At 38.5% G+C, this 17,901-nt stretch overlaps 1 protein-coding gene across 3 annotated transcripts; it reads left to right on the plus strand.

Annotated features, from left to right (window-relative positions):
- Positions 1 to 2,548: 2,548 nt before the first annotated feature.
- Positions 2,549 to 12,636, plus strand: nr2f2 (nuclear receptor subfamily 2, group F, member 2). Of its 3 annotated transcripts, none has more exons than XM_014149120.2 (3): positions 2,549 to 2,812; positions 7,395 to 7,922; positions 10,034 to 12,636. In XM_014149120.2, the coding sequence occupies exons 1-3, from the start codon at positions 2,776 to 2,778 to the stop codon at positions 10,306 to 10,308; spliced, it is 840 nt and encodes a 279-aa protein (XP_014004595.1). In that variant the 5' UTR covers positions 2,549 to 2,775; the 3' UTR covers positions 10,309 to 12,636. The 3 variants fall into 3 exon arrangements, with proteins under 3 accessions (XP_014004595.1, XP_014004593.1, XP_014004594.1); XM_014149118.2 differs by lacking the exon at positions 2,549 to 2,812 and adding an exon at positions 5,189 to 6,415 and having other exon boundaries at positions 7,377 to 7,922; XM_014149119.2 differs by lacking the exon at positions 2,549 to 2,812 and adding an exon at positions 5,193 to 6,415.
- The last annotated feature ends 5,265 nt before the right edge of the window (positions 12,637 to 17,901 follow it).

Raw genomic sequence — 17,901 nt, forward strand, 5'->3', positions numbered from 1 at the left:
CAACACAGTTCATGACACTAGGAATATGCTCAGAAATTAGGTGAAAATAACATAAGGAACTATGCTATCTTCCCAAAAGTATTACTTGTTTCCATAATACACTATGACTAGCCCCATCTTAGTTTTACCTTAATTAATAACTTCCACTTAAATACTTCACCACTAATATAATTGTTGAGGAGATTCAACAGGACATTTGTTTATTCAACTTTATGGATTGCTGATATAGGTTAAAGAGTGAGATTCACACAGACTAAAGTGTTGCCAGTGGTTGGCCTCTGGCTGTTTATGGGGAGGACAGTTGTTTCCCCCTTGACTCCTTGTCATCTAACTCAATCAGCCTCTTCAAGTTGATTAGCCTGGTTAACCTTTGCACCCAGCTGGGTCTGGATGGGTTAATCAGGCCGGGATCTCAGAGGCCTTCAGGTCAGTATCCCTCTATCTCCCGCTTTAAGGACTTGGTGAAGGCAGAGATAAGATTAAAGTGAACTTTCATCCTTGCCTTGCCGCCTCACCCAAATACACAGAGGGCTCACCTGCCACTGCCTGATCCCACTATTCCAGTATTGCCTACTCCTTTAATAAGCATGCGATTAACCATAGACATTATTTTTCAGAATATATCTCCTTTATCTATAAAATATGGCTATAGTAAATTTAGGAAGTAATGCATATTAGGTATTGTGTTTGAGTACCACTGTCAACAAGTAGGCCGATTCTATAGGCTACATATTTTCCCAAATGCTATTTTCTGGTCACCGAAAATGAGGTAGCCATAGCTAATTATTGATAAATTAAAGCTAGAATCCTTAATTGAAAAAATAAGAGACCAGCACCGTACCTGTGTTTCGGTAAAAAGCTGAGGGGTGGACCTGGCGAAATCTAGCCACGCTCAAATTCATAGACAGAGATATGAATGCACGGATTGATCATTAATCATATCAGAATTATAGTTTTAAGCAGGGTTGTTTGTTTACATTTAAAGTGTTTACAAACAGTGGAATAAAACATGATAGAGTACTACAGTTGAACTAAGCTCATTATTCTTTAAGAATCAATGGGTATATGATTAATGTATAAGTCCAAAATACATGTAGCAACTAAGGTTTCCAGCTTTAAGATCACGTTGTCAATTCATTTGTTGACTAAACATAATTTTAGTGAACAAAAGTTGTACTGTTTCTTCATTTGTTAGCTTAACCTGTTACATGAGTGAAGGCTTTTTCAAAGCACGACCATGAAATCAACCACTGACTTGGCCATTCACTGTATATCGATTCACCTAACTGCGCTCATCTCGATCAGGGCACATCTTAAAGCACTGTGTCCCAGAGTGCGCGCTTTGCTTTACAAACAATAATAAAGTGATTTACAGCTTTTCAGCGGACTGAGAATGGAAAATCGTTAAAGATCCTGAAAATTGTGTGTGATCAGTAAATATTTAGTGTGGCGACATCCTCGAGTCTCGTCCTAATCGATGTAGGTCCCGATGGGGGTGCGCTATTGTGTATGGAGGCTTGCTGTGCCCTATAGCCCATGCTTTTAGATTCTGTCTTGAGAAGATCATTTTAGCCAAGAAATGCACCACCAAAAAAAACGAAAATGTTTTTGTAACTGTAGGCTACTTTTATCATTGATTCATCATAGACATACGTTTATCCAGAGAATGTGAAAAAGTATAGGACAAATCTGTTACTTTTCAACTGACGAAACTGCCCATATAGGCCTATTGCTGTCATTAGTTGTTATTCTTTACAGCTTTCGTTGTCCACACATAAGTCTATAGGCCTATCGTGGCTAATCTACAAAAGTAGGCTAACGGTTTAAATGCGAATGTGTGGAAGGCTCTTAAAGGCCATATGAAAATATAGACTTCACCCCCTGAACTTCACAAAGGACCAAAAACGGTGAATATCTTCAACCGTATAGTCTCTCTCTCTCTCTCTCTCTCAGTACAGAGGTCAGGTCAAATCACACTCTCTCCCTCCCCCTCTCGATGTCTTTCTCTCAGTGTGTTAGCGGAAGTTTGTTTGTAGACATATGAGGATGAGAACGTAGCCTACTATCAGTGAAGCTATCTCTCAATTGAAATGCGCCTATCTGAAAGCAAACCTCGCCTTGCCCTGTTCACTAACAACAGTTGTGGTTGTCAACCACATCAACAACAATACAAATAGTAATATTAACAGCAATAATTGGTCTACCAATAATTTCAAGTGTTACCAGTAATAATAATAATAATAATAATAGCCTAATAATAATAATAATAATAATAATAATAATAGTGGTTACAACACACTGATATACATTTTTCAGCAACGAAGGAATATTTTACAAGTTGGGGTTATCCACTTGTCAGCTAGACTATTGGTGTCATATGTTGAAACTGATTTACATCCAATATTCTGACACAAATGAAGCGATAATGTATAAAAGCATCACTACTTTCAATACAAACAGGTGTCTATATTCTGACTTCACCCCCTCCCTATACCTCTCATCCAGCCCACACAAAGCAGCGGCATACAGGCGCGTTTCTACCCATACTGTAGAACAGAAAAGACGCACAGGAACATCTTGCTGTTTTACTTTTCTCCTTTTTAAAGACAGCCATATCAACCACTTCTTATGACGACAAGTCAATTTACATTACAAGGTCTAAGTTGAGCACATAAATTGAACTATTTCATTCCGTCTGGAAAGGACACCTTGCCTGTCTATTCTCGACATTATATCGAAAAGAGAAGACTAGTAGATATTCTGATAAGAGAGAAGATGCTTCACGCTGCGGACGAATCGACGTATGCATTTGGTACGTTTGTGAGAATAGCCTATGTACATTATTGTCTACAATAATCTCACGATCTATTTCATGAAACATATAGGTGGGTTTAGATGTAGCCTACCATGTGTTTCTGCTCAATATGTATTGCAATTAATGTTTCGATTAGACGATAATTATCTGGTTATGCGTCATTGTATCTTTATCGTTTGCCTGTAGCCTTGGTAAGACTCGTTAGGTTTTAGCGATTTTTGTATGTAAAAAATGCTGTGTTTTAAGACTAAACAGCTTTTTTGATGTATGAATTTTGATAGTCGTTTTATTTACGACCAAGACAACTACCTAATGCCAAGCATGCGCTCACATTCAAACATTTCATTAAGGAAACAAACATGACAAAATGTTTATACTCACCAATGGAGTGGTCATGTAGATTCCACAATACAACAATACGATACACTGCAGACAGGGATGTTATTTAGACCCTAGCGTTAACTTTAGAATGAGGGTTACGCTCAAGACCAAGTATTATATCAATCAACGATTAAAAGCCTATACAAACATTCCCTGTGCCTACAGAGCATATTGGATATGAAGAGCCAAAACAGAGACCTACACGCATACCTCGACGACGTCCAAGTCAATTAGAAGACATTTTCTAAAACAATCAGTTTGAAATGCGAGCAAGTTACTTTGGTCAACGTGGAAGACGAGAGAAAGAGGCATTTTCCATATCGGAAGGCTCCTCGGAATTGAATCTCGATTTGAGACAGAAAGGATCCATACGCTAGGGGGCACCCAGATACTGTAATAGATCCCTTATTCTGTATCCCCTCCATTGACAGCATATGCTCTGATTTAGCTCTGTACATTTTTCACAAGACCCAACTTTGACAGCCCCATTGTGTTTTTGAAAGTACCACCTAACAATACTCAGACTAGAAACTTATAGGAGCATATAGGGGCCAATTTAGGCTATATACTTCATAGATATGCTTTGTCTTCAAATGAAACACCATTCACTCAGGCCTATGCGACATATGTAGCATATGATAATAGATTAAGACATATACAGATATTGTTTAACAACCTTCAATACACTCCATGAATGTTGTTAGCTATAGCCTAGAAATCATGAACCAACATTTTTTTTAACAATAGCTCACCATATCTCGGGTTTTCTGATATGAATTGAGAGAGAGGTCCAAACTCTCATATAGGCTATGGCAAATCATTGTGTTGTGGGCTACATCTTGGACGCCAAGGCTACCTATAATAGGCCTACTTTATAGACTAACGATTACAATCCCTCGTGCTTGTGTTTAATTTATCGTAACTCTATAAAAAGCAATTTATCGTATACTTGCAAATGTGTAGCCTACAGGTATTCATAATCATCACAACCAGAAGTCGAAAAAAATATAGAAAGAATTTAATAATAGGCCAATGCGTGAGTTGATAGAAGGAAACCGTGATGTGGCATGTTCTGAAATAAGATGGTGCATATATTAGCTATTAGCCTATATTGTAATACAATGTACCAGCACAGCATTGTGAATGAACATAGGGTAAGTTTTCTGATAATATGTCCTAATCAGTCTAATAAAACAATCATAATAGCCCTATTTGTATAGCACCTTTCATACAGCAAATGTGTTGCAATGACAGGAACATTTTCAACAAGCAATGATATCATTTGTTTTGTACAAAGCCATATCGTTTAATAATGTTTAATTTAATCTAGATTAATTTATGATAGCCTACTTCTACTGCAATCTCTAATGTAGCCTAATGGTAGACTGAAGTTTGACTTTAATGCAGGGCACTATAGGCTACTCCATCTCATGAAAGCATATATCAGATGTAAAAATACCATCCTCACCTCTCTCAGACTTGTAGATGTAAGGAAAAATAAACATTTATTAGGTTAGTGCTCTCCTGGATCCTTGAGACGTCCATACCCTTAACCCTAACCTTAACCTCAAGCCTTACTCTAACCATAACCATAACCCTTACCAAACCTAACAATTTTAAATGTAAACTTCAAGGGACATCCCAAGAAACCCGGATAGCAACGACCCACTGACTTAAGCTATACTCAGTCACATAAGAAACATTATGTGGTCAGAGAATGTAATCATTGAACATGAATTTACATGTATATTTAATGAAAAATGTGAGTGAATTAGAAGCACGGTCCTCTCCTCTAAATCGTCTCCTTTTAGGACCAAGCATCTTCTCGACCCCTATCCTGCTTTGGCAAGGCACCAAGTAGCACAAGTACCGACTAGCCAATGGGGTTCAGGGGGAGGTCCATGAGCTCTGACCAGTCAAACACAGTCACTTTCCTTATATGGCAGCTCATCTCCATGGTAACATGTGCTAAGTTGCAGCAGTCGTGTCAAAGTTCACTATATAGAGAGCTCAGTGAGCTGATCAGAGAGAAAGCATTCTGCCAGCCAAGCTCCTACTATTCGCAATCACTTCCTAACCTCACCCTTTTTAACATATTTGATCACTTTGATTCTCTGTTATTTTTATTATTATTTTTCCGTGCATGAAGGAGGTTCTATAGGTTGTGATCTTTTTGTTTTATTATCACCTGCTTGTCGGAGAGTTGACTTCGTATTTGACTAAAGCATTGGCTTCAGCTGCTCGCACCACCTCACAAGAAGAAAAGGGAGAAGCAGCAATATTTGTTTTACCAGTTGATAATTTTCATCAAGACTTGAGCTGGAACTTGATAGCGCTCTGCTGCTAGTGTGTAGCCTACATCAATTGTGTGTTTTATGCTGCTGTCACGTCGCCTACGTTCAACGTACTGCTCCGTTTCTTGAATAGGCTACCTCATTTCATTATCGCAATCATTTGCTATTTTTTCCCCCTTGAAAGATCTCCTGGATGGCTGACTGCAAGCGCCCCTGGACTTGGCCTCTGAGTGCAAGGCTGCGATTCAGCTCGCCATCACATCAGTTTTAAAACGTGTGCTTCGCATCGTCTACAACAGCAATATAATTTGACATTTTCGAAGATTCAACGAACAATCGACAACAGTAGGCTTTTGGCATATTTTTTTAATTTTTTTTTACTATTAATTTTGATTACAGCGTGCTGCATTCTTTTGAGAAAACAAGCACCGCGAAACCAAAAACGGCAGACAAAAAGTTTCCTTACGTTGACTGATAGATATGGCAATGGTAGTGTGGAGAGGCTCCCAGGACGATGTGTCTGAGACCCAAGGTACCCTTTCTTCGCAATCACAAGGAGGACTATCCCTTCCGACCCCTCAGATGAATCTGTCAGGCTCTCAGGTCGCCCCTCCGACCCCTCAGACAACCGTCCAAGGACCCCCGAACAACACTGTACAGTCTACGCCGACAAACCAGACGATGCAGTCGGAGAAACAGCAGCCACAGCACATAGAATGCGTTGTTTGCGGGGATAAATCTAGTGGTAAACACTATGGCCAGTTTACTTGCGAGGGGTGCAAAAGCTTCTTCAAACGGAGCGTACGAAGGAACCTCAGTTACACATGCCGTGCCAACAGGAATTGTCCCATTGACCAGCACCATCGCAATCAGTGTCAGTACTGCCGCCTCAAAAAATGCCTGAAAGTTGGCATGAGACGGGAAGGTATTGGGATTTTTATTTTCTTGTTGATTTATTTGCGCTGTATGTCGTGTGCTGAATGAATTATGTAATTGTATGTGTTGCTGTCTCCCATATTCTTCTTCCATAGGCTGCGCGGCCGAAGCACGCTATGGGGCCGTCAGAATTTAGTGCTTAAGACCGATCGTAGCAAACCTTCCTTTTAGCATTCGATTGATGTGTTATATTTCTTAAACGCTATATTCATCACGTGGCCTTCACAAACAATAGTCATAAGAGTTTGGATGTAGATTATTAGTACTGAATCGTCCTCTTGGAAGAGACAAAATGGATATGCATCTGTATTTGAATACAAAAGCATATACAACGTTATTATGGCGAGTGTGGAGTGAAGAGACAGCTTGTTTAGATCCCACGCAATACGTGTCGTGTTAATCTCGACCAGAAAACTGAGCTGTACATAGAAAATGGCATATGTGTATCATTAAAACGGTTCTATTCAATGATCAGTCGAAAATAGTAGTCAAAATAAAACTAGCCGAATAGATTGCTAAGTAGGTTAAGGGTTACAACATGCAAGGACTGCCTTGCCTTTGTGCTTCTAGTGAGCTCATGTTGTTGTAGCCAAACACCAAAATGAAAATGTAAAACCCAGATTTATAACTAGACTACTTCTAAAATGTTCCATAGAGAACCATTACTTTTCCCGGGAAATATGTTTGTGTCGATCTCTACAGTAAATAACAGTCATTGTTTGTAAGTATGTAGGCTAGCCTATTTGTTGTAGCCTATGTATTGTTTTAGTTTATAATGTTGGATCCATAGATTTCATCATAGCATTTGAATAGCAAAAGTAATGTCTTAGCTGGTACATAGCATGTGTATTCCTCGAACTGCTATAGTGTAACAACATTTGACATAGCCTCCTGGTCAGGAGGATTACAATGTCTCTTGATGTGTAGAATTCAGGCATCAATATCTGCAGTTTCTCTTTTTACTGCAGCGGTGCAACGGGGACGGATGCCACCCACACAGCCACACCATGGCCAGTTCGCCTTGACAAATGGGGACCCACTGCACTGCCATTCCTACTTATCCGGATATATCTCTCTACTGCTAAGAGCGGAGCCCTACCCAACGTCCCGGTATGGCAGTCAATGCATGCAACCCAACAACATCATGGGCATCGAGAACATATGTGAACTGGCGGCCAGGATGCTGTTCAGTGCGGTGGAGTGGGCCAGGAATATCCCCTTCTTTCCAGACCTTCAGATTACTGACCAGGTGGCTCTTCTGCGGTTGACCTGGAGTGAGTTATTTGTGCTCAACGCCGCACAGTGCTCCATGCCTCTCCATGTGGCTCCACTTCTGGCGGCGGCTGGCCTACACGCCTCCCCCATGTCTGCGGACAGAGTGGTTGCCTTTATGGACCACATTAGGATCTTCCAAGAACAAGTGGAAAAGCTGAAAGTTTTGCACGTTGACTCTGCTGAATACAGCTGCTTGAAGGCAATTGTGCTCTTCACTTCAGGTAAGCTCAAAATTGCAACAACAAAAAAACAATAGAATATATCATTTCCAGTTATGCGTTTAGAGAATGTGTTTAGGTCACGTGTGCTTTGTCTTTTCCTGTTTGAAAACAATACTAGGCTAGGCATGCAATAGAATATATAAACAGTGCACATTTTCGCAAACGCCTGGCCTGTCCTAAAATCCCATAGAGGATAAAAACATAGGCCTATAGCTATCAACTGCCTGTAGGCCTATATCACTGCACTGTTGGGCATTAGTCATAAAATGGCCCACCATTTGCATTTACTGCTTGGTCAGGCATAGGCACACTTGATTCAATTTGTGTCCACTCCCATTCATGGACTTAGAGATTAATACTGAATAACAAGTTTATTCATATTAATTCCCCTTTCCCCCAACACAGCAACATTTTGTGCCCCTTCATACAGTGTCCTAAATGCGCTGTCCCAAATATATACTCTGAAAGATAACTTTGACTCACATCATAAAAGTCACTCATACGAATATTTCAGTGGAGACATGCTATCAAAAACAAACTGTCGGTATTTTTGTTGAAGTTATACTTTGAGAATAGTTTGCTTACCAATCAAATATATTGTTTATGTCGGGAATAGACATACAACGTAGCCTATTCTCGCCAGGGAGGGACCTACATTGTAGGGAATAGCGTATTTTGTTGACGGAATAGCGTATTTTATTGAAGATTTCATTAATAAAATAACAACTTTGCCTTTCTACCACATTTAGCCTGATCACACGACGGACATTACACATATTTCGGGAAAATACTTTCATTTCCCCTCTGTTCTCTTAGGAAGATCTAGGGATCCAATACATTTTATGGTCTCCTTCCAGAACTGGGTCATGACCCAGACTACCCTCCTATATGATTAAATTACATAATTAAAGTGGGGAATAAAGAAAACGTGTGAAAATACACAAACTTACGCAGAAATAAGCAATTACTAATCTAACGTATAAGTTGTTTTTACAATAAGCCTTCAACATTTGATTATTTTTATGTAACTACTAACATTTAGCTATTGGTTTAGGCAAATTCTACAAAAATACCTGGGGGTTTAAACAGTATATCGTTGTGATAATGAATGCTTCATTTTGTCTATTTTAATCTTTATTTGATTGCATGTTTAAACAGTATATCGTTGTGATAATGAATGCTTCATTTTGTCTATTTTAATCTTTATTTGATTGCATGTAGGCTATTATGTATTCTATGAATAAGCTATGTAGACTACAAGAGTTTGCACTGCTAAGCTACATATCATTGATCCGCCATTTTTTGGGGTTATTACGGTGACTTGGTTAATACAATCGCTGTTTGTGGTTGTTTCGGTTTCTAGCCCTACTTCAAGCGAAATCACAACGCAGTAGCCTACAGGGGTCACCATGTCACAACTCTCTCACCCTGTCAGCGTGCGCGAGTGCGCGAGTGTGTGTGTTTATGTGTGTTAACCCAAACTACTATTAAAATGTAAACATTTGTGATTGTAATCAACTAGACAAGCATCGAACTCAAACAATTGCCAGTTTCCAAATATAAGGCAACAAAAAGGGAAATTTGCCTGTTCTTATTCACCGCACTACATCGCCACTAATAATCACAGCGCCTATTGATGATTAGCCTATGCACAGGACATAAATGGTGACTATTATTAGACAGTTTATCAAGAAAATAATGTAGGCCTACTGAATATGACATTTATGTTGATATTAGTAGCGATAACTGGCCTATGTTTGATTTGACAGAGTGATATCAAACACTAAATGTTTGATTATACATAATCACAGTTGGATTGTTTTTTGATTGTTTAATCAATATGCAATATAGGTTGTTATATTATGGCCTACAAGCACACCTAAGCGGCCACAGTCAAAATCATTCTGATTTAACACCGCATACAGGGTGTGTTGTCTTTAAATTTACAAGCAGCCCAAATGACTAAACATTGTTTGTACTTTAAGCGCACCTGTCACCGTCATATATATATATAGCCACCGAGAGGGATATTATGCATTAGTAGTGTTCTGTCGTAAATATGTGTTGATTTTTGGGTCCAGCATGATTAATGTTTGTTTTATTTTTTTCAGACGCTTGTGGCCTCTCAGATGTGGCCCATGTGGAAAGTTTGCAAGAGAAGTCCCAGTGCGCCCTGGAGGAATATGTTCGGAGCCAGTATCCCAACCAGCCAACACGATTTGGGAAGTTGTTACTTCGCTTGCCTTCACTGCGCACAGTGTCTTCATCGGTCATAGAGCAATTGTTTTTCGTCCGATTGGTAGGTAAAACCCCAATTGAAACCCTCATCAGGGATATGTTGCTTTCGGGGAGCAGTTTTAACTGGCCTTACATGTCAATTCAGTAAGCAGAAGGAATGAACAAAGGGGTTAAGAATGGTTAGTGCTTCTTTTGTAGAAGGAAAACAGCTGTTACAAGAGCTTGCTTTCACAAAGAAAGACATTGTCATAAATGACTGTGAATAAAAAAAATTGAGACATTCATCGAACTTTCAAAATGCAGATAAAAGCTCCCCGTGTCATTCGGAATAAGTTGCTTCTTATCCATTTTTTAAGAAAAATAAATAAAACGAAAACAAAAATAAGGAAAATGATTTTGGTAATCCTCAAATCGAAAATGAAACTATAAAGTGCATTTAAAATGAGTATTTGGAAAAACTTAGGAGAAAAGAAAAAGTAAGTTTTCTTTTTCCAAATTAGCCTACTTGTCCTGTGTCCATGTATCTAGCTATTTTTTGTACTTTTATTTTGTTCCTCCTTTCTGGTTCCAAACCGGCCTATGTGATTCTGTAGTACAGGTGGTGTTCTTTTCTAAAACCATGACTTCTTTTGAAACAGTTAAGTAATGTAAAATGTTCTTCAAGAATTAAAACTAAATCCACAGCAATATAGGAAAAGGCTTATAACTACATGCTTAATGCTGCAAACGCACTTACTCTTAGGATGACCCACACTAAACTGGGCAAGGGAGTTTCTTTTGGTGTTCAAGTTCAACTTTCTGATCCAGCTAAATCATTTCTCTTTCCAATTGAGAATATAGCCAAGGCTACGTGATGTTCCAGGGTTGCCCTGTTTTGCCATTGCTTAGTTGAGCCAGTCGAACCACATCAGCTCTTAATATAGAACAAGGATTCTACAAGGCACTGTCGACAGTAAAACAGCTATTACTGAACAGTGAATGAAATAGCCTGCATACTGGCAACCTATGTTTAATGAACCCCTTTCCGGCTGTATTCAACTTAGTGTGTCCCCTTATGCACCCAGTTCGAAATGTTTGGCATTCATTTGCAGACAGTTCAACAAAATTATTAAAGCCTTGAGATATGAGCTACTGAAGGGTGAGTGTGGCTTGTAAACATAGATGCACAGCTATTTTAATTGTTATGTTCATTTAAATATATTAACTACCAATGCATTGAACATTGTGTCTTGCAATGTATAGGCCTCAACATCAATCAAAACATCTAGTCATACAATACCTTATTTCGAAATTGGAAAGGTCAAGGGTCATATACCTTTTATGTAGGCCTACAGCTGGAATAGTGTTTAATAGCAGTATTATTACGACGTCCCTGAAATGTCACCCTCTCTACACTTCAAGCATTAAGTGCCTGAAAAGTAATTTCTTATCAAAACGTTGTTTAAGTATACAACTTTGGGAACACTATTAGATTTGAAACTTCAGTCTTATGCTCATGTATTTCACTTGAAAAACATTAATTAGAGGCAGTATTGTTGTAAATATAGGTCAATTCATTTCAACGAGTTTTCCTTTATACAAAGTATATGTGATTAAGAAAAACTGTGGTTGCCATTTTTTCGGTAATACAACGTCATCAATTGAGTGACAGACTTAGCTAGTAGCACTGAAAGTTATGTTTGTAATGTATATACATATTACGACAAAAAATGTTTTCTTTTTCATGTATTTAGACTGTGAATGCATGGCCACAGGTCGCTAACCTATTTTATCTTTGATATATATAAATGTAAATGTTTTTGACTGTATAGATATAATCTGTGCATTCAGTACACTAGCCCTTGTATTTAAAAAAGAAACAAAACGTTCAATAATAGGCTAAGACTAAACAGGGTGAGCTGGATTGGAAAGGAGTAGCTATTTTGACTTAGTGTTCTGCTCCTTTGGTCTGTGACAGATGCCTTGTGTGTGTGTGTGTGTGTGTGTGTGTGTGTGTGTGTGTGTGTGTGTGTGTGTGTGTGTGTGTGTGTGTGTGTGTGTGTGTGTGTGTGTGTGTGTGTGTGTAAGCTAGCAATTTTGTCCTTGTTTTTGGGGCTTTTCTTCAACACACAAGACACCATGTTGTGGTTGGACAAAAAGGGATCATATTATGTAGTTGATTGAACAGTGCTCTTTGGCTGTTCCCATGCCACATATGGACCAGAGAATGATACATGATTGTAATTATGAACAGTTTAAACTGACCCACGTTTTTATATAAATATATAAAAATATATGACTGCAGGGTATTGATAACGTATAGATACTTTTTTTATGATGATTATGATTATTAATTGCAAGTGATATATGTGAGTGTGTGTGGAAGTTTATAGTTGAACACAATTCTTGTTTGTTTGTGTTAGCTTATTGTAAACAAGCATTCTGCTGTAAATTTGTTCTTGGTATTAAATTATAATTTATGAATTGGAAAACAAAACGTTTTTTCATGTTTTTATTACTAAACAGTCAAAATAATGTGTGTGTATGTATGTGTGTGTGTGTATAAATGTGTGTGTGTGAGAGGGAGAGAGAGAGAGAGAGAGCGTGAGAGAGAGACTATTGAGTATATGCAATTATTGGCGTCACAAATTGAAGTGAAGTTGTCCTATGTGTATCAATGCAAAGGACAAGACTGTTGGTATGTAGGCTACTATATATTTGTACAATGACATTTGAACAACGTTAACTTTTGTGCTTTAGCATGTTATATCGCATTCCTTTTGTGAACGTATAACATTTTCACGTATGGCAACACTGCAGGTACAGGCATGTCTGACTTGAATTCGTAAATAAAATGCCACTGTGGACTTTGAAAATATGTCTGAGGAGCCTTGGCTATAACTGCCCTATATTTTCACCGGCAGCAGCAAACAAGCGTCTGCTAAATTACAAAAATATCAATGTAAGAAGCAAACAAGAGAGACCATCAGTCGTTTGATTTTACTCAACTAAATACCAACCCTACCCCTATAGTTGAGTATTAGTTGAAATGTGTGTTTTCTGTAAAGGGAGATCAAGCGTGCGATCCCCCAGCCTTAAAGCTCGCCTTTAACTCGGTGTCCTATTAGTTGAGTCAATATGGCGTCTTGCAATCCAACGCATGCTACGGCTCCCCGGAGCAAATCAGTGTTCCATAATAGAAACCACATTGCTTAAGAAATAGACCCCTTCATCGAGACCCAGAGCCTCATTTAGAACTATTATCAGAGGTATCCAACTATTTCTACTGTGATTAGTAAGCAAACACTGAGTATATTGCAAAATCCTGAATTATGATTAGCCTATTTCATTACTTTTATCATGCCCATCGTCATCCCAATAGCACTCGCAAAATGATGAGTCTATTCTGTGGACAAGTTCTGTAATGAAAATACCCTACTAAAATATATTTAATACATTTAGCAGTGCGCTATTATGTTGCAACACAGGGCATTTCATTTTTCATATTATCAACAAAAAACCGTGGCCTATAATTATATTTTAGATTTTTCAACTACATTAGAGATTATTATTATTATTATTATTATTATTACCTCTAGGCCTTCTATTACTAGTCCTACTACTATACTACTACTACTACTACTACTAAGCCTACTATTACAACTACAACTGGACTACTACAGGTTACTGGTATAAGCAATATGCAGCCCATGGGGCTAGGATATTAAAGTGTAGCCTACACCAGACTGTGCAACACTTTGTCAGTGTCAGAATATGTGTAAGTAAATCTCACTTCAGCTGACTTCCTCCTATTTCTCGGATTTCAAAGACATCCCACCATGCTCCTGTTTAATTAATGGTGAAAGTGAACTAAATATAATTATGCTGTAATTAATTCCGTTTGCCTTTGCGGTGATGGTGTAACTAAATTGTGACTAGAATGATTGGCCGTACACGAAATGTTTCAAATGTTCTTGATGCAGACATTACACTTTTCAATTTGTCTTTACAACCTTCTAAGATCTGGGACCACAGGCCAAGATGCAGTAGGCCTATACCTACAGGTACACGGAGTGTATTAAACATTAGGAACACCTGCACTTTCCATTGACCAGGTGATTCCAGGTGAAAGCTATGATCCCTTATTGATGTCACCTGTTAAAGACACTTTAATCAGTGTAGATGAAGGGGAGACAACAGGTTAAAGAAAGATTTTCAAGCTCAGATACAATTGAGAGAATGATTGTGTATGTGTGCCATTCAGAGGGGGAATGGACAACAATAAAATAATTAAGTGTCTTTGAACGGGGTATGGTAGTAGGTGCCAGGCGCACTGGTTTGAGTGTGACAAGAACTGCACACGCTGCTGGGTTTTTCACGCTCAAGAGTTTCCCGTGTGTATCAAGAATGGTCCACCACTCAAAGGACATCCATCCAACTTGACATAACTAACTTCTGTACACTCAGTGTATATCCTGAAACTTTGCATGTCACTAAAACGATCATGTAGTAGTTGAGCAACTAAAGCCATTACAACTCAACAATGTCATTAAAAGGACAATATTAGTTTTCCTATTTTCTTTCGATCTTTATTTACTTTGTCCCGATAGGAATACGTTTTAAGTCATTCATGACTTCATTCAATGATTTTAGTTGACAGAGCATGTGTTGAGGTTGAACTCTATATTTTGCACTTCTGTTCTTTTATTAGCGTTGGACAACGCGCTAATGAGGTCTCCCTAATGTCACTTCCCACTGGGCACAGACGTCTCAACTTTCGACGTCTTATTTTGATTTACAATTGTTCGAGTTGTCAACTAACGTGAATTCAATGTGAAATCAACTAAACATTTCACCATTTAGGTTAAAAGTTGGGAGAAAAAACCCCGAAATGCCCTTATTTCGATTACTTTTTAAAATCTGATTTTGGGGTTGAAATGACGTGGAAACAACTTTGATTCAACCCGTTTTTGCCCACTGGGTTTTATTTCCTTGTCAAAAAAAAATGCTTTTGGATATGCCTGTGCCCTGCATGAGCACTGCAAATACTGCATGAGATCTGCAAAACGAACAACCAACACTGATTTGAAATCACCACAGCATTGATTGGGATATTCCTACAGTAAAGTTGTTTATTTTCTTCATATAGGCCTAGAAAAATGTCTCACGCAAGCTCGTTCAGTCAGCATGTGTTTTTGACGTTTTTAAATGTTACAGGCTACGTGTGGAAGGACATTTAGGCCAGCAGAGGCATGTGTATGTATGTAGGCGATGTATTCATGTAGGCTGTGTGTATGTATGTATAACCTTATGTGCATGTGTGCGTGCTCTGCGCGTTGAGATGTAGTCCTGCAATGTATACATTTGCAATTTCAGTGAGTGATGAAAAACGTGGGAACATTACGTCAAGGCAAAGTACCCAATGATGACCGCGTTTAAGGTCAAATTACAGCATAATTTATAGCCTTAACTGTGTTTCCTACTATTAGTATCACTATCAAAGCATTATCAAGGTGTTGCTCGGAAAACGTAGGTCTAATCTACAACGCAATCGTCCAGTTCCAAAGCGCTCTTGGACTAAATGTGAAAGATCTCGTGACCATAGTAGGCTAAGTTTATGATTTCGTAATCCTGCCCGTCCCACTCTTTTAGTCTGCTGTTTCTTTTTACGTTTCTTTGGATTGCAAGTCATTTGATAAAGTAGCCTACACATAAAGTGATGGCCCGGCAGAACTGGCAACCCACTATTGCGACCCCCAGAGAGAGCGTAGCCTATATCTGCCACTGACTTGATTCTGAATTAGTCTCAGATATAGGCTTTGATGACAAAGAAACAAATAAAAAATCAGTCCATTTTGGCTATAGATATAAAATGGTTGTTTAATTTCTGTAAGTGCCGTGTCATTCACTAGGCTGCTCCTCTGGCCATATGAGGGGCTATTGGCCATCCAAAATTCTAGCCGAGGACTGATCTCCAGTCACTCAGAGGCTGTGCGGCCCAAATCAATCTTAAATCGTCTCCCATACAAACCTAGGTGAGCCTTCCTGTCACTATCCTGTTGATAGTAGACCAAATAGAACTAATGTCAAATAACCTGCGGGAAACCTTATTACATTTATACATGGAAATACATTATTGTTAGTCTATTATCTATTCTTGTTATTACTATTACTATTATTATAAGGCCTATTATTATTTTAAGGCCTAAACCTATTGCAATTACGCCGATGCCATATGCTTTTTCTAAATAGGCCTACTCATTTGTCAAAAACCACTCAACTTTTAACATGCGCTTAGTTCTACCGTAAACAACCCTATATTATTCAAAAAAAAATCTTACATTGAAAAGTGTGTATTACAACTGCCTGTCAGCTATCTTTGTTATTTTTAATAAAGTGCTCTTAAATAGACTTGGTGCTACCGGCTTCCTGCGTTCTCTCTCTAAATGTTAGAAAATTGTGCCATCTACCCGCTATTCACAGAACTGTCACTTCCAGGACCTCCGAAGACCTCGAGCCAAATGTAACACAAAGGGAGAGCCGACGAGGCTGCTGAGAGCCTTCTCTTTATACCATCACCTTAATTGCAATGAACAACTTTTAATAACATTGGACATCTAGTGCGTTTATTGATCTTATAAATATTCCCTACTTGATTTATAAGATCTCTTATAACAACATCCAATACCTTAACGAAAGGGTTAATGTCTTCATATTATTAAAATGATTGTTTTACACATAAAGGTCGAGCTCTGTAGCACCTTACACATTGACTATCACTGGCATGTTCTCCAAAGAGTTTTGACCGCCAATGTAAGCTGTGTAGTGGCACAGGCCTATCTCACACTTAATAGCTGAATGACGATTTATTTTCTCCTTCAACGATGTTGATAGTCTACAGCAATATCATTATACATGACATAGTTGCTGGGTATGTTGCATATCAGTCCCGTTATTAATAATGTAAACGTGCTTCTCTGAACTATTTATACACTCACTTCTGTACGAAATCCTCTTCCCCGCACTAAAAGCGAGTTGTTAGAGAAAATGCAAAAGAGAGGGGCCAGTCGACACCAAAATGGCAAAGTTCATCTCGAAAAAAACTGCACAGACTTACAAAGGGGCACAAGGCTTTGTGATTATAGAAAGGAGGGAAAAGACAGACAACTGCAGTTGAGGTAGGAGTGTGAGAGTGTGTTTTGTGTGTATGTAGCCTATATCTGAGTGTTTTAAAGATGTTCTTTGAGGCGCTTTGTGCTGACAAGGCACAAGCTCTTGCCAATGCAAGTCACGGTGGGCAACTTTGCTATCCTCTTGAAACGAATGAATATTTTCATTTAAAGTCCAATAAATCTCCATCGACAGCTATCTATTGTAGAGGAGCTCTGTGATCCCGTGTACGTGGAACAATGAAGACAGTACAATTATTTGGCGTTATAAAAATACTATAGGACATACATAAAAGTAACTGTAATAGAGGACTAACAAACAAATGTAGGAACACGAGTGGATGTGGGAAACCGGAGAAGAACAACTGGACAAGTAAGGCAGAATTTTGTTATTTCAAGAACACGGACAACGCACCTCCTAATGTTTTTATGGAGAGAAGCATTTAGGCTACCTTTCCAAAAGTATAATAATTGTATGAAGTATGGGCCTAATTAGCTGCGTGCAAAAATGATATTACATCGACATCTCAGCAATAATGTTAATACTTCTTCCTTGCTCAATGAGTAGGCTATTACGATTTTATTATGCTTTG

Source organism: Salmo salar, chromosome ssa16 (genome assembly GCF_905237065.1).
Source record: "Salmo salar chromosome ssa16, Ssal_v3.1, whole genome shotgun sequence".
In the NCBI taxonomy this organism is placed as follows: Eukaryota; Metazoa; Chordata; class Actinopteri; order Salmoniformes; family Salmonidae; genus Salmo; species Salmo salar.